General features: G+C 43.5%; 1 protein-coding gene across 2 annotated transcripts in view; it reads left to right on the plus strand.

The window, feature by feature from the left end:
- LOC147706635 (uncharacterized) overlaps positions 1–13,690 on the plus strand; it is a 131,803-nt gene that overhangs the window by 92,556 nt on the left and 25,557 nt on the right. For both annotated transcript variants that reach the window (XM_086933119.1, XM_086933120.1), the window contains 2 exons: positions 4,935–5,072; positions 5,152–5,240. In XM_086933119.1, the coding sequence (XP_086789245.1) occupies positions 4,935–5,072; positions 5,152–5,240 (227 nt within the window). The remainder of the gene's footprint in view (positions 1–4,934; positions 5,073–5,151; positions 5,241–13,690) is intronic.

The following is a 13,690-nucleotide window of genomic DNA, read 5'->3' on the forward strand; positions in this document are numbered from 1 at the left end:
GTCAACCAACAAATTAGAACGAGTAAAAGACGGACCATAAGATCCGTGTCTACATCTATCATTACCTCTAGAAGGCGGGGCATATGCTTGAACCATCATAACCTTCTTTTTCAAATCTTTAGTCTTTTTATCCTCATTACCGTTCGCCTCTAATTCCTGGCGCTCATAGTACTGAGCCATAGTTAAAAGAGAAACCAGAGAAGAGGTAGTCCATGAACTTTCACTTCTATTTCTGGCAAAAGGTTTGTAACATATTTATCAACAAACAGATGCCTACCCGTGTCATCTGCTAATGATTGTTCACTGAAATCATGAAAAGCTTCCTCAAAACGTGTGAAGAAATCTGAAACTGATTTGTCTACCTTTTGTTTACAAGACGCTAACCTAGTCCGATCTATCTTTTTAGGAGGAATATTCGATTTAATTTAACCAAAATAGCTGTTGGAAGTTCTAGAAGTAGTTGACACGGTTTTTGTGCAGGTTCTCTATCTTTATTCGCTAGTTCTATGTCCTTCCATATTGCCCCTAGATTTGCACGATCATCGATTTTACGAATAGTTCTCCACATATCAGGGGGTAATATTAATCCGAAAAACAAATCAATATCAGGCAGTGTCATAGTACAAGAACTAATAGCACCCTCTACTTCTTCATAGAAAGCCACTGGATTTTTCCGCGTATCAGGCAATGCATTTTTAAGAGCCATAACATCCGCTCTATTCCAGGGAGTGTAAACCCAATTATAAACTAAATAACCCTTTGCATCGACAGAATTTTTATCATCATCTGTTCCTTCGCCTTCAGGAGGAATATACAAAGGTGCCGCTTCCCGCATGGGTTTCGCATGAACTATCATAGTTTTATCTGATCCAAAGATAGAGGCTTTTACTGCGTCGGTCTGAGACGAGCGTGCAGCTGCGTCCGCTGCCTTTTTCTCCAGCCGCAGTTGAGCTGCATCATCACGTACTTTAACCAAATGCCAAATTAAATCAGCTGATTAAATCAAAAAGAGGCTAGCTGAGGTGAAAGGGAAGGGGGTTGTTTAAATAGTATTCTTATTTAAAGGTATGCGTGACTCAGTATTGTTTTGTCAGACGATTATGGCACCTGGTAGGTGTGCTCATGAAGCCCTCACCCACCAACCTAGTTGGTGGCATGCTTCATCATCGGGCCCACCCAGTGACACCTAACGTGTCCCGGGTGTGCTACGACGCCTGGAGACAGCGGAGCAGGTATATCACTGTGTGTGCGGTGAAGAATGTTTTGAATGTGAGTTTAAAACGGCTTGGCGGGGGTCCCAGTACCCGAAGGTAGGACAGATTTTATTACCTGGGCCTCCGTCAGCGGTTAAAAATAAGGCAGGTGGACGTTAGAGGCGAGTTACGACCTCCCACGTCCTTGGTACGTCAAAGTGTATCTATGTGTGAGAGGGGGGATTCCCGCACACACAGTGATATACCTGCTCCGCTGTCTCCAGGCGTCGTAGCACACCCGGGACACGTTAGGTGTCACTGGGTGGGCCCGATGATGAAGCATGCCACCAACTAGGTTGGTGGGTGAGGGCTTCATGAGCACACCTACCAGGTGCCATAATCGTCTGACAAAACAATACTGAGTCACGCATACCTTTAAATAAGAATACTATTTAAACAACCCCCTTCCCTTTCACCTCAGCTAGCCTCTTTTTGATTTAATCATATATAATAAAGGGGATATGGGCTAGCTATCTGGTCCTCTCTCTCCCTCTTGATACACGGAAATTAAATCAGCTACCTGTGGAAAGAGAAAAAGACCATCACGCATGCTCTTATAATCAATTGTTACATTATTATCATTTATTATTATTATTATGGAGTTTTGTAAAGCGCATGGTTACGCGCCCCGGCGTGTCCCCGTGCTGAGAGCGAAGTGTGGAGTATTCAGATCAGGAGGTTACAGCAGTGCTAGGCGGAAAAGGTAGGTTTTTAGGGCTCTGCGGAACGTGGCCTCAGAAGGTTCGAGGCGAAGTTCTGTTGGAAGCAAGTTCCAGCTCTTGGCAGCGAGAAGCCTGAAAGATCTGCCCCCCATGCTGGCTTTACGGATTATTAGGTTCCAAATTATCCGAATAAGTCCTAAACCGTTCAATGACTTCTCCAGCAAAGGCTTCTGTAAAATATAATTGCTCCTTTACTGCCCAAGTCCTCATAACCTCTAAAATATCTGGGGCGGAGGCAGTATTAAGGTTAACTTTACAAGAGAGAGATCGAAGCTCAACAGAACGCGCATTAGAAATCATAGAACGAGTGCCTCGGGCTTTATCCCGGTCTTCAGAGGATTTCCCATCAGGCGCGTCAGGAGCCGAAGGGAAGACATACGGCGGTGGAGAATGATCTAATAACGAGAAATCATCGGGTTGTTTATTAAGGACAGGATAAAGGGGTTGTCTAACAGCGTACTGACCAGTTACCTGTAAATTACGCTCCCTTTCCTCTCTTTCCCTTTGCTCCTATGTTTCCTTATCTTTTAGCTGTAAAACTTTCACATGGGCAGCCTTTCGTTGTTCTTTTTCAGCTAAGGCCTGCTCATGCTTCATTCGCTCACGTACTGCTTTCTCCCACATTCGTACACAATCAAACATATCTTGTCTAGACTTTCGCTGAAACATACACTGCTCCACATACTGAATCTTTCGCATATCATATGACCCATGCATAGGCCATCGTAACTCAGGATCCTTTTTTGTGTATTTATTCCATAACGTACTATACATTATGGGAGAAAGACCATACTTAATATACATTTCCCTATTAGGTGTCCCCTTTGGGGGAGCCGGTTGTGCTTCATCTAATCTTAAACTGGTACCACTACAAAAGCAACACATCCTTCGAAGTGCTCTGAAAACAGGCATGCCAAAAATACTGCAAAATGTGCAATATTTTAATCAAAGTAGCGCTTAAAGTATCTATGTACGTTGCGCCATTCAAACAAATATAAAAGCAGAGAAAAACCTCCTCATTACCTGCCTATATAAATTGCAATTTATATATACCTAAACAATACATAAATCAAATGTTAGCTAACGCATACAAAAGCCACAGTGTCAGTAGACTACCTTACCAATCCAAAGCCTCTTACCAATTCTTTTAGCGTCCAGATTCCAACTGCCAAGTTCTCAAAATCGATCAAACGGTCACTGTACGGCGAATCAACAGAAAAGATCTCAGTCAGGGACCAGCGCCACCTGGATGGTCAGATCGGAAAGAAAGGAAAAATGCCGTAGATGCCAAGACTCGGGTCTCCTCCGGCAGCGATCACGTCCAAAGCGAGTTTCCAATCCTTCGTCTCGACCAGTCCTTCAGGCATCCGAGTCGCCGATGAGCCCCACATTGGATGCGCCAATTTGTGGTATTGTGTCTCAGCAAGGCCTAGTTATGCCGCTAACAACTCTTAAACCCTTAGAATAGAAGTTGGCACGGAAACTGAAATAGAAAAGACAAGTTTATTAAGACCTCATGAGGTGGAACTATTCAGACAATACCCTTCAGCAATGCATGAAGTAGCATCCCGAACGGAAGGCACATGGTCCTTTTATACCCGCACAGGGGCTCAGAAAATAGGCGGCACAGACACAAGACAAATTTATGTACATATAAGGGCATTTTCAGTGCACATTCAACAAGTGGGAGGGGCTAACGGTTTGACCAGTTTGGGGTAAACACATCTCAACAGTGATTTATTAGAAACAGATGTGGCGCAACAGAGCATGGGAGTATTTGATAGAAAGCTAAATATAGCTTGTTACTAGGCAGAATATATAAGCAGCTAGCAGAGAGATAGGACAAAGCACATGGTAAGCACGAGGTAATGTAAGGCATACAAAATGGCTGACAGTAATACAAAATGGCTTCCAAAAACGAGGAAGGTAGCATTGAAAAACAGATTGGCTTCAGCAAATGCTAACCTTATCATTGTCAATTTACGACAGAGGAGAATGGACTATGCACCAGCAGAAGAGCGCTAAGCCCAGTAATGAAGAATTGACTATGCACCAGTGGAAGAGGTCTAAGCCCACAAATACACAATAGACTATGCACCAGTGGACGAGTGCTAAGACTAAGACCAGTAATGGACAATGTTCTATGGACCAGTGGAAGAGCGCTAAGCCCAATAATGGGTAATGGACTATGCACCAGCAGAAAATCGCTAAGCCCAGTAATGTACAATGGACTATGCACCAGTGAAAAAGTGCCGATCCCAGAAATGTACAATTGACTATGCACCAGTGGAAGAGCGGGGAGTCCAGTAATGGGCAATGGAACTATGCACCAGTGGAAGAGTGCTTCGCCCAGTAATTGTACAATGGACACTGAACCAGAGGAAGAGAGCTAAGACAAGCAATGGACAATGGGCTATGCACCAGGAAAGTTTATTCACAATGCATATTTATGAAATTTACAATGACATAATTTAGTCTTCATGTGCAAAGCTGCATAGGGAAAGATGCGCATATAGAACGGGTTGGGAGGGGCAAGTAAAAGGAGTGAGCAGAAAACATCATCCATATTAAATACAATGGACATTACATCAAAATGTGGCAACAAAATTATATCAATAAACACTCTGCTATACATTATATTAAACTAACTTCATGTGCGTTCATGTTAGATTATTGTTACCAGATTGTACCCATTATTAAATTCATTGTTCAGAAGCATTTCCATAATAATGCAAATCCTAAAACTATTTTAACAATCACATTTTGACAAATTATATACTGCTGTTGAGAAGTGACGATAAACAGCTCAGAACCTTTAATCCAAAGTACTGGTGTGTTTGAAGAATCTCTTAGAGCTTTTTGTCTCTACTCCTTTTGTTATTCCTCTTTTTTCTACGTTTAACTGCATCTGCCAAGAGCCGGACGAGCCTGACACTCACAGGTTGTCTCTCTTCTTCAGGGGCTCCTCCTGCTTCAGATGCCTCCTGTTCTAGCTGGTGGGTCACCCTGGCGGTGGCTTCAGGGATGCTCCTCGGTGCTGTTGTCGCTGTCCTTGGTGTGGTTCTCTTCTATGAGAGACGCGCAAAGAAAGCAAAAGGTAAGAGTCTATTCAAAGTCCCATTTCAAAGTATAAAGCAGTGAAAAAGCAGCTGCGATCAAATGTGTTCTAATTTCAGGTGTGACCCCAGATAGCATCCCCAGAGCCATCTATGAATCTTCAGTAAACTATGAGAACGTGGAGAAAGGAAACCGAACACAAATTGCAGTGAGTGTATTATAATAAATCTATAAATACATATGTACAGCCTGTAACCAAGAGACCACTCACAAACTGCAAAGAGAAACACATATTCTTACCATAAACATGTATGTACATGTAACAGACATGTAGCCAAGCACAGGCTGCAGCAGTGGGAGAAAAAAAGTAGGGGAAATGTGGGCAGAGAATCAAAGGGCGGGAATAACCTGTGGATTGGGTCAGTGGACGCAGTCAAAGGTATAGCAGAAACAGCAAAATATCCCAATTTTTAATATTTGTTTCCCATTTCACTAACCGGTTACAGCTTATTACGTTATTTAATGTAACCAATGGATGCACATGTTTATTTAGGGATTAATATGAATTCTTGATATTAAAATACATTCACAAAGATGAATACGTTTCCAATCACAGAATCTCCTAAATATCCTTAAAAGTGGAATCGCAAGCCATTTGTCTCTCAGCCATGACTTCTCTGTCATCAGCACTTCTCCTCCCTTTTTCCACAAGAGCAGTTCAAGCATACATAGCAAAATATTCTACTTTGCACGTTTTTTCCACATAAATATGGCTCTGCCGGATTTGCCACATAATACATCATCTGCTGCATAATTTGCCGATTTTAACTAATAAATTGATTATAGCTGAAACGGATCAAAAGTTACTAAAAAATGTGACTTGTGCTGCTGTGAAGTGGAGGGCCCTTTGCAAAGTTGACTGGTCACATTTCTCATTGCTACAGTTGTCTGTGCCACTGATACTAATAACGAAAAATCTTTGCAGAGACGGTTAGCATGTGTAAAAATGTCAAAATAATAAAGTATCAGAAAATGTACAGCACCACTAATACCAGTGTAGGGTGTCAGAGCACTTTACATCACACATATTATACAGAGACAATCAATCATACGTGTGTAAATCACTGTATATGAAATGTTACATAAGACAAAGGACTACACGGTGTAGGAGTCACATGACAACCATACTAGTCGGCAGCATTGTTTAATAGTGATTGGTCTGGAGAAACACGAAATCAGAATTCAAAACGTAATACCATGGCTGGGGGATCATTTTAATAATCAGAGTTGAATTCTACCCTTTTTGCAACATTTGGATAATCAAAGACTGGGGAGAAAAACAGAACGCTCTAATTTATACCTTGCAGTTTGCATGCAGCTCTTACAGTTCAGTTAATAGCTCAATGTTATATGTTAGGATTTTAACTTATTAACTGCAAGTAACAAAAGGGTCTCTCTGACAAAAGCAGTAACCCACTGACTTATTCACATTATGTGTACTTTGTGATCTGCATGGTACAGCTTCTTAGCAGCAGGCACATTAACCCTCTGCGCTTCCTTTCCATGAGACAAAACTTCCACTAGGCAAAACACCATCTCTCTCTACTAAGAACATTGATCACTGGAGTTATCATGCCATTTTTATTGTTGCTGAAAATTGTTGGAGGCCAGGAAGGAGGCAGCAAGTGCTTTTAAAACCATATTATACTTGCAAACATGACGCCCCCACCCAATGTCAGCGTCCGGTGCTGTCACACCATCCTAGAGCCTCCCTGCTCAAGGGTCCTGTCACCTCAGTGACACAGTGACTATCACTCTATGGTGTGCTGCTTCATAGGCCTGCCTGCAAGACTGGAGGTGAACGTCATGGATTGTGGTGGACAGGCTTTCAAGGTGTACCCACACTTGCCGCCGCTAGGGGCACCTGTTGGTGCTAAGACACCAGGGCTTCTAAGATCTTGTGGGGCCTTCTAACGTCTGGCATGGGAATGTGCTCCCTCAGGGGGAGTGGTCTGGTGGACTGGCCATGAAGGCTGAACCTGGTTCCCCAGTTCCAAATTCCAGGCAGAGATCCTGTTCGTGTTTTTCGGATCGCCGACAGAGAGAGAGAGAGACGCAGTGTGGTGGAACACTGCAGGGAAAGCTGTGGAGCTGTGGAGCTGAGACGCCGTGAAAACTGCACCCCTCTGCGTCCCGTGCAGCCGGGGCAGCCCGTGCCAGCCTTGGCCCCCCAGTCGTGTTGTGCAGGCTGCTCCAGCCTTGTTCCCCTGCCCTTCCAGAGTGTGGGGAGCGCAAGTCAGACGGGACCAACGGGGGCCGACCAGGTCATTACTGACAAACTCCCGAGGGGGACTCGGGAAACTCAGGACTTTAATTAGCCAGCACTGTGCGCGGCTTGCCCTGATACCAGCGCAGGGATTGAACTGGAGGTCGTGCCGGCCACAGCAACAACAAGGATTAAACGGAGAGGCTGGACCCCAGGGGTGGCACCCCAATAATATTAAGATAGCAGCTGCTATCGGCCACCGGCCTTCTGCCCCCCTGACTCCCTGCCCCCCTCCCCCCTCCCCTGCAGGAGGTGGTCGAGCAGCAGAGTGAGCAGTGAGAGTAACAGTGGGCAGAGAGTGGAGTGGAGACTAGCCCAGGGCCTGGACCAGGTGGAGGGACCAGAGAACCAACAGGCCGAGATCTGTGGCCAGGACTCAATAACCACAGTGAGTACAGTAAACGATAACACCTGGGAGCAGTAAAGGGAGAGGGGAAGAAAGGAGAGGATAAGTGAGAGCCCGGATTGTGAGGCGGGGAGTGTGAGGAGAGAGGGTGAGCAACTACCCCCATTTAGGTATTGGCTAAAACCCCAAAACATCTCGACGTTAATAACTCGGATTTACACGGAGTTATAGCAAGTAGGCAACTATGAGGTACGGGAAAGAAAGAAAATTGCTAATAAATCTAAGATCGCAGAAAAAAAATACAAAAAGGAAACAAGAGGGAGAAAATCGGGATAGCAACAAGGGCGGCAGTCCTCCTGGGCAAACAACAAAACATGGGAAGTTAGAAAAGAAGGAAACCAACGAAGCCAAAGAGACCCTGATCTTCCCTCAAAACAACTCCACCTAAAGTTTAATTCAAAGAAACGCAACTACACAGGGAAATAAATCATTAACAGGATCTTTACCAGAAGAAGGAATGAAAATGGAGGTAAAAACAGACACAACAGCTACCCTGAGCTCAGACCCCGATATGCTTGATCTAATACGCATAAAGGGTTCATCGCAGTCAAGAAACCTTAGTTTATTTCAGCCCAAAATATACACCAAGTTCTCATTTCTAAAAGACCCAGGGACCGTAATATTCTCAAAAACAGGGGAAATAAAAGGGCTGCAAACTCCTTTACAACCAGGAAGCAAGGACCAACTCCTGCAACCGCCAACAAATAGCCAAACAAGGGGATCAAAGGAAACTGTCGTATTAATTCATTCAGAATATTCTCCCCAAACCAACGGAAGAGGAAACTTCAGCAGGAGAATACAACAATTTCAACAAAATTCAGAAGAAATAGAAGAAAATGTCAAGCCGGAACCAGTTATGGGGCTTACAAACAAAAAAGACAACGGAAATATCAGTCATAAAGAACAAATAAGCACAATTGAAATTGAGCAAAGGCAGACGAAGCAGGAAGTTGCGGTGAGCACACTGCTCATATCAGATATCTTCAAAGAGCCCCCACAGCCCTTAAAGGCAGTTATAGAGGGGAGTGAGCTGGTTACTCCAGAAACGGAACAGCGGGGTAGGTCGCAAATCAGAACAGACACCAAATTTAATGAAACACTCTGCCAGGCAGAGAGGACACAAGCTGCTTTGAAACACGCAAATCATTGCTACAACTTAGTCCGATAAAATTGACCGACTCCAGACTTCACGAAATCTCCTTCAGGAAAACAGTCAATCAGGCAGAAAATAAACCAAAGGAGCAAAAAACGTCAAATAAATTCCCCATTACTCTACATCAGTCAACTAACCAATCACAAACCATAACACCTCAAACGTCTCAAGGTAAATCTCGTGACATTGGAACACAAGAATGGGGTGGGCCACTCCTTCAAGAAAGTAACTATAACCCTAACGGCGAAATGTCTTTCTTAGCATCACAAGAATGGGAGGAATTAGTTCAAATTTCAAAAGTCTTTATTTCAATTTTTGAATCATAAAAGACAGCATTAAAATATTTAACAATTTAAAAAAAAAACAATAGGGAACATATAATGGAGTTGATTTCATAACATGAATTAAAAAAGATAAATCACATCAGGACATCATGGCAAATTCTCAACCGTCCCACAGGATAAAAATATAATTTATATATACACAGTCCATTTAGAATAAAATATTATTAAGAAAAACCTATGAATAAGAAGACAGATACACAGGGAGTCTAAAATATTCATAATAAGCATAGTTTACGTGCACGGATTATCCACATCCAGTGTAGAAACTTTGTGACAGCAATAACCACGGGCTGAGAGGTATTTGTTTTAAGGATCCTCAAGGCCACAGAACCTGTTTGGAGACCCAACTGTAGACAAATAGGTTTCAACCAAGACCGCCTGGGGGCTATATATTCTGGGCAGATAAATAGAATATGCCCAATGCTTTCCAGTTGGGTAGGACAGAAAGGACAGCAGGGTTCAAGGCCTTCTCTCCATTTAGCAACAAAGGAATTAATTGGTAGAGTGCCCACCCTAAATTGATGGTATCTCTTCCAGTCCCAATAACCCTCAGGAGCACTTAAATGTTTGAGTTCCAAAAAGTCCGCAGTCAATGACGGACAATTACATCTGCCAAATGTTTTCAATGAAACCATGCTCCAATAGAGGTCTCTTATAGTTTTTCTAGATGGGAAAGTATGTGCTGTTGGATCCTCCCATAAACTGGCTAAGCCCATAGTGGAAAAGATTTCCTTTACCCCACGCATCCAGGGAATTTTTTGAGCCCTGTCAGCATTTCCACCATCTAGGAATGCCCGAGCATACTGTGAGAGATCTGGGGTAACCCAAAATCTCTTCCAGTATGCCACTGGTCTGTAACAGGCCATATCCTCCAGGCGTTGAAAGCCTAAATCATAGTAAAGAGGAATCAGCGGGGTAGATGCTGGAAGGCCCGGCCGTAATCCCACGTAAGAATTTATTTTGGGCCCTGGTCAAAAGGGTGAGATTGCTGAAACCCCACAATTCCGCCCCGTAGAGAACTGCTGCGCCTATCTTTGCATCGTAAATTTTTAGTGCTGGCGTTTTTGGCCTAGTGTGGGAGAGGAGTAGCTCTTTTGTTAAGGCTCCTGCTAACTGTGCATGCTTTGTAACCAACTGGGTAATGTGCGGTTTCCAATCTAATTTGGATGTGAGGGTTATGCCCAAATATGAAAAAACCTGAGTCTGTTCTAAATTGACCCCATTCATTGCTACATTCCCTCTTACATATGTGGACTTGTGAAGGACCATAAACATGGTCTGGCTCACATTTACTACTAGTCCGTAATCTTTGCAAAATACCTCAAACACATCAATGGCTTTTTGAAGGCCTTGTGGTGTTTTTGAGATTAATAAAGTGCCGTCTGCAAACATCAGCAGGGGGATGAACTTACCCTCCAACTTAGGGGCATCAGTCGGTTGTTGCTCAAAGTAGTTGATCACCCTGTTGATGTATAATGAAAAAAGGGTCGGGCCAGAACGCACTCTTGGCGGACTCCTCTCGCTATAGGGAACTTATCTGTTACACTCTCCAATTGGTTTCATTTAACTTGAGCAAAATTATCCTCATGTAATTTCTTTAAGAAGGACAAAATCTCAGGTGGCATGCCCTGATCTTCTAGGACTGCCCACATTTCGAATGCTCATTTAAGGTCGACGAATGCCGCAAAGAGCATACCCCCCCTAATAGTACCACCCGCCAGAAAATTAAAGGAAATCTAAAAACTTGGTCTATGGTGCTGGTGTGACTGCGGAATCCTGCCTGGAGAGGTGACAATGCTTCTTCCTCCTCTATCCACCCTTGGATTCTCTGCAGATCAAGCCTTGCGACCACCTTCTGTATGCAATCTAATAGACTTATGGGCCTATAATTTCCTGGGTCTGAGCGCTCCCCCTTTTTGTAGATCGGAATGATCTCAGCGCCCTTCCAGGTATTAGGTATGGGTGAGCCGTTGGCAATACCATTTGCTAATGATTGAATATACGGTGCCCAAAGCACCTTGTCGTGCATGAACAAATCGGCTGGAACTGAGTCCAGCCCTGGAGCTCTGCCCTTGGGGATGGTATTCAATATGTTTCTCACCTCATTTCTCTCGAAGTGTAAGGGGATTATATCCTTATTGGAGGGGGTAGAATCTTCTCTGGTCTCACTAGCCGTTTCTTGAGATGCAAACTGAGATGAATAGTGAGAGACCCAAAGATTAGGCGAGACATCATTTATAGGTTCTCCCCTTTGGATCCCCCTGCCCCATTTAACCATATCCCAGAAGGTACACATAGATCGTTCTTTGCTCGCACAATAAAGCTCCCTCCAATATTCCTCATCCCAAGCACGTTTGGCATCATGTTGTGCTTTTTTATAGAGGGCACGGGCAATCTTAACTCTATCTCTGTCTTTTGTTTTTACTGCCTCTGCCAGGGCTTTATACGCAGCCCTGCAGGACTTCCCATACCATTGGTCTTCCTTTTTAACTGGCCTATTGGATTTAATAAAAGCCTTTTTTGTAAAAAAAACCTAAGTTGATTAAAAAAATTAGTGTGGATCGGATTGACATTTGCCATTACCTCCTCCTGGGTGATATATTTTTGTAGATCAATGGTCGCCTGGTTTGTCAATTCCCTTATTGCTGCAATCTTATCCTCGTTCACTAAGCAATTTGCCCATCTAATACGTCTGGTGCCATTTGATAGGGCAATATCGACCCCGTCAGGAAGGAAATAGTTGCGTCATACAGTCACAACCAAAAAATACTATCAAATTGTGCAAACCCAGAAACAAAGGAAAAAAACAATAAGACCCAGGACTCGATTTGGGCAGCGCTATTGAGCACAATGCAATACGCAACTGCAGCATTGCAATACCAATCACTCAAAATGGACCTTCAGTTAACAGTACTCCAAACATTAGCTGACTTTACGTCAGGGATTGACCTGAAATTAGCCAATTTGAATGGGCTAATAAAACGAGGGCAAGAGGAAGCACTCAAGGATAGGTTACAACAGCAAGAATGCACTTGCGCTCCAATAATTGACAAACTACTCACGCTACCAACAATACTGGGTGATTTATTATCTACTATGAAACCAAAAAATGAAACCCAGACCATAGCGAGTGACGAACCACCCACCTTCAGGGAAATAGAATTTGAACCTGAAGTTTTGGAGACAATAAAAACATCTAGAAATCCTCCCCCAGTAGGGAGTGAGATTAACCAGAACAACAAAAATGAATCATTTGACAAAGACTCCTTGACAACGAACATCCGGAGAAAGAAAAAAAGGAAAGGAAGGAACAAGAAAACAATTTACCAGACCAAGCACCAGGGACAACAGCTTCTTCAGCTCATAGGCTCCCCAGAACAAGATGGATCTAGGGAGTCATCGACGACACAGCAAGGAGATTCCTCCCCTTTACACATAACCCAAAAAAAGAAGAGCAGCATTGAAGAGGCATCGAGCATAACCCATGGTAGAGAACATGCAACAAACAATAACCTCCCGAGTAACCAGGATCCACACAAAACCCAAAGAAGGAAGAGCGGTATTGATGAGGCATCAAGTATAACCCTTGGTAGAGAACATACAATAAACAATATCCTCCCAAGTAACCAGTAGACTGGTCACAAGGAAAGCGCGTCCAGCAAGGACCTACTAACTAGTAAAGCATCAACTAAAGTTGCCCAACACACAATAATGAAGCAGAGCAGCCAAACACAGGACGAATTAAAAGAGCCCAACCACCTACTAAACACAATCTTCCAACATAGCGCAACTGCGCAGAATATCACCGGGAGACCTAAGGAGACAACGCTTACGCTGCAACATAGCACCGACCGTAGGATATGCAGCTCTAATAATATATGTTCAGAAGAGCACATTACAACCAATGGGGAGCCCCCTCAGTACCCAAACTACGATTTCTATATTGAAGAAGATATAGACGCCATCCTCTTTTCCCTCCATTATAAATCAAGGGGCCGAGGAGACATTCTAAACAGAGGAAATGCACTAAAACTTTTGCAATCAATCCCCAACCTCGTGAATATCCCAGGACCTACTGTCAATTCAATTCCAGTCAAACAGCACTCAGACCAGTCTAGAAGGTTAAAGAAGCCAGATGGAAAACGCCAGAGATAGCAAGGAGAATAATACAGGAACAAAACACCTTCCAAAGTTGGGGGATAGTCCTGAAACCAGTACCAAAACCACCGTACCCAGCCCCGTTTTTAAGATCAGCCACCAACAACGGAAACAATAAGTCTTCCTCAATTCTAAAAGGAGCAAGGACCAGCTCTCCGACTTCAGGTCAATCAGCATTAACCCAGCTTATGCCTACGAGCAACTGGCAGAGCATACAACGAACAACAACATTGGTTCACCCAAATTGGCATGGGAAATCTAATTCTAAAAA

The sequence above is a fragment of the Lissotriton vulgaris genome, chromosome 7, assembly GCF_964263255.1.
Source record: "Lissotriton vulgaris chromosome 7, aLisVul1.2, whole genome shotgun sequence".
Lineage (NCBI taxonomy): Eukaryota > Metazoa > Chordata > Amphibia > Caudata > Salamandridae > Lissotriton > Lissotriton vulgaris.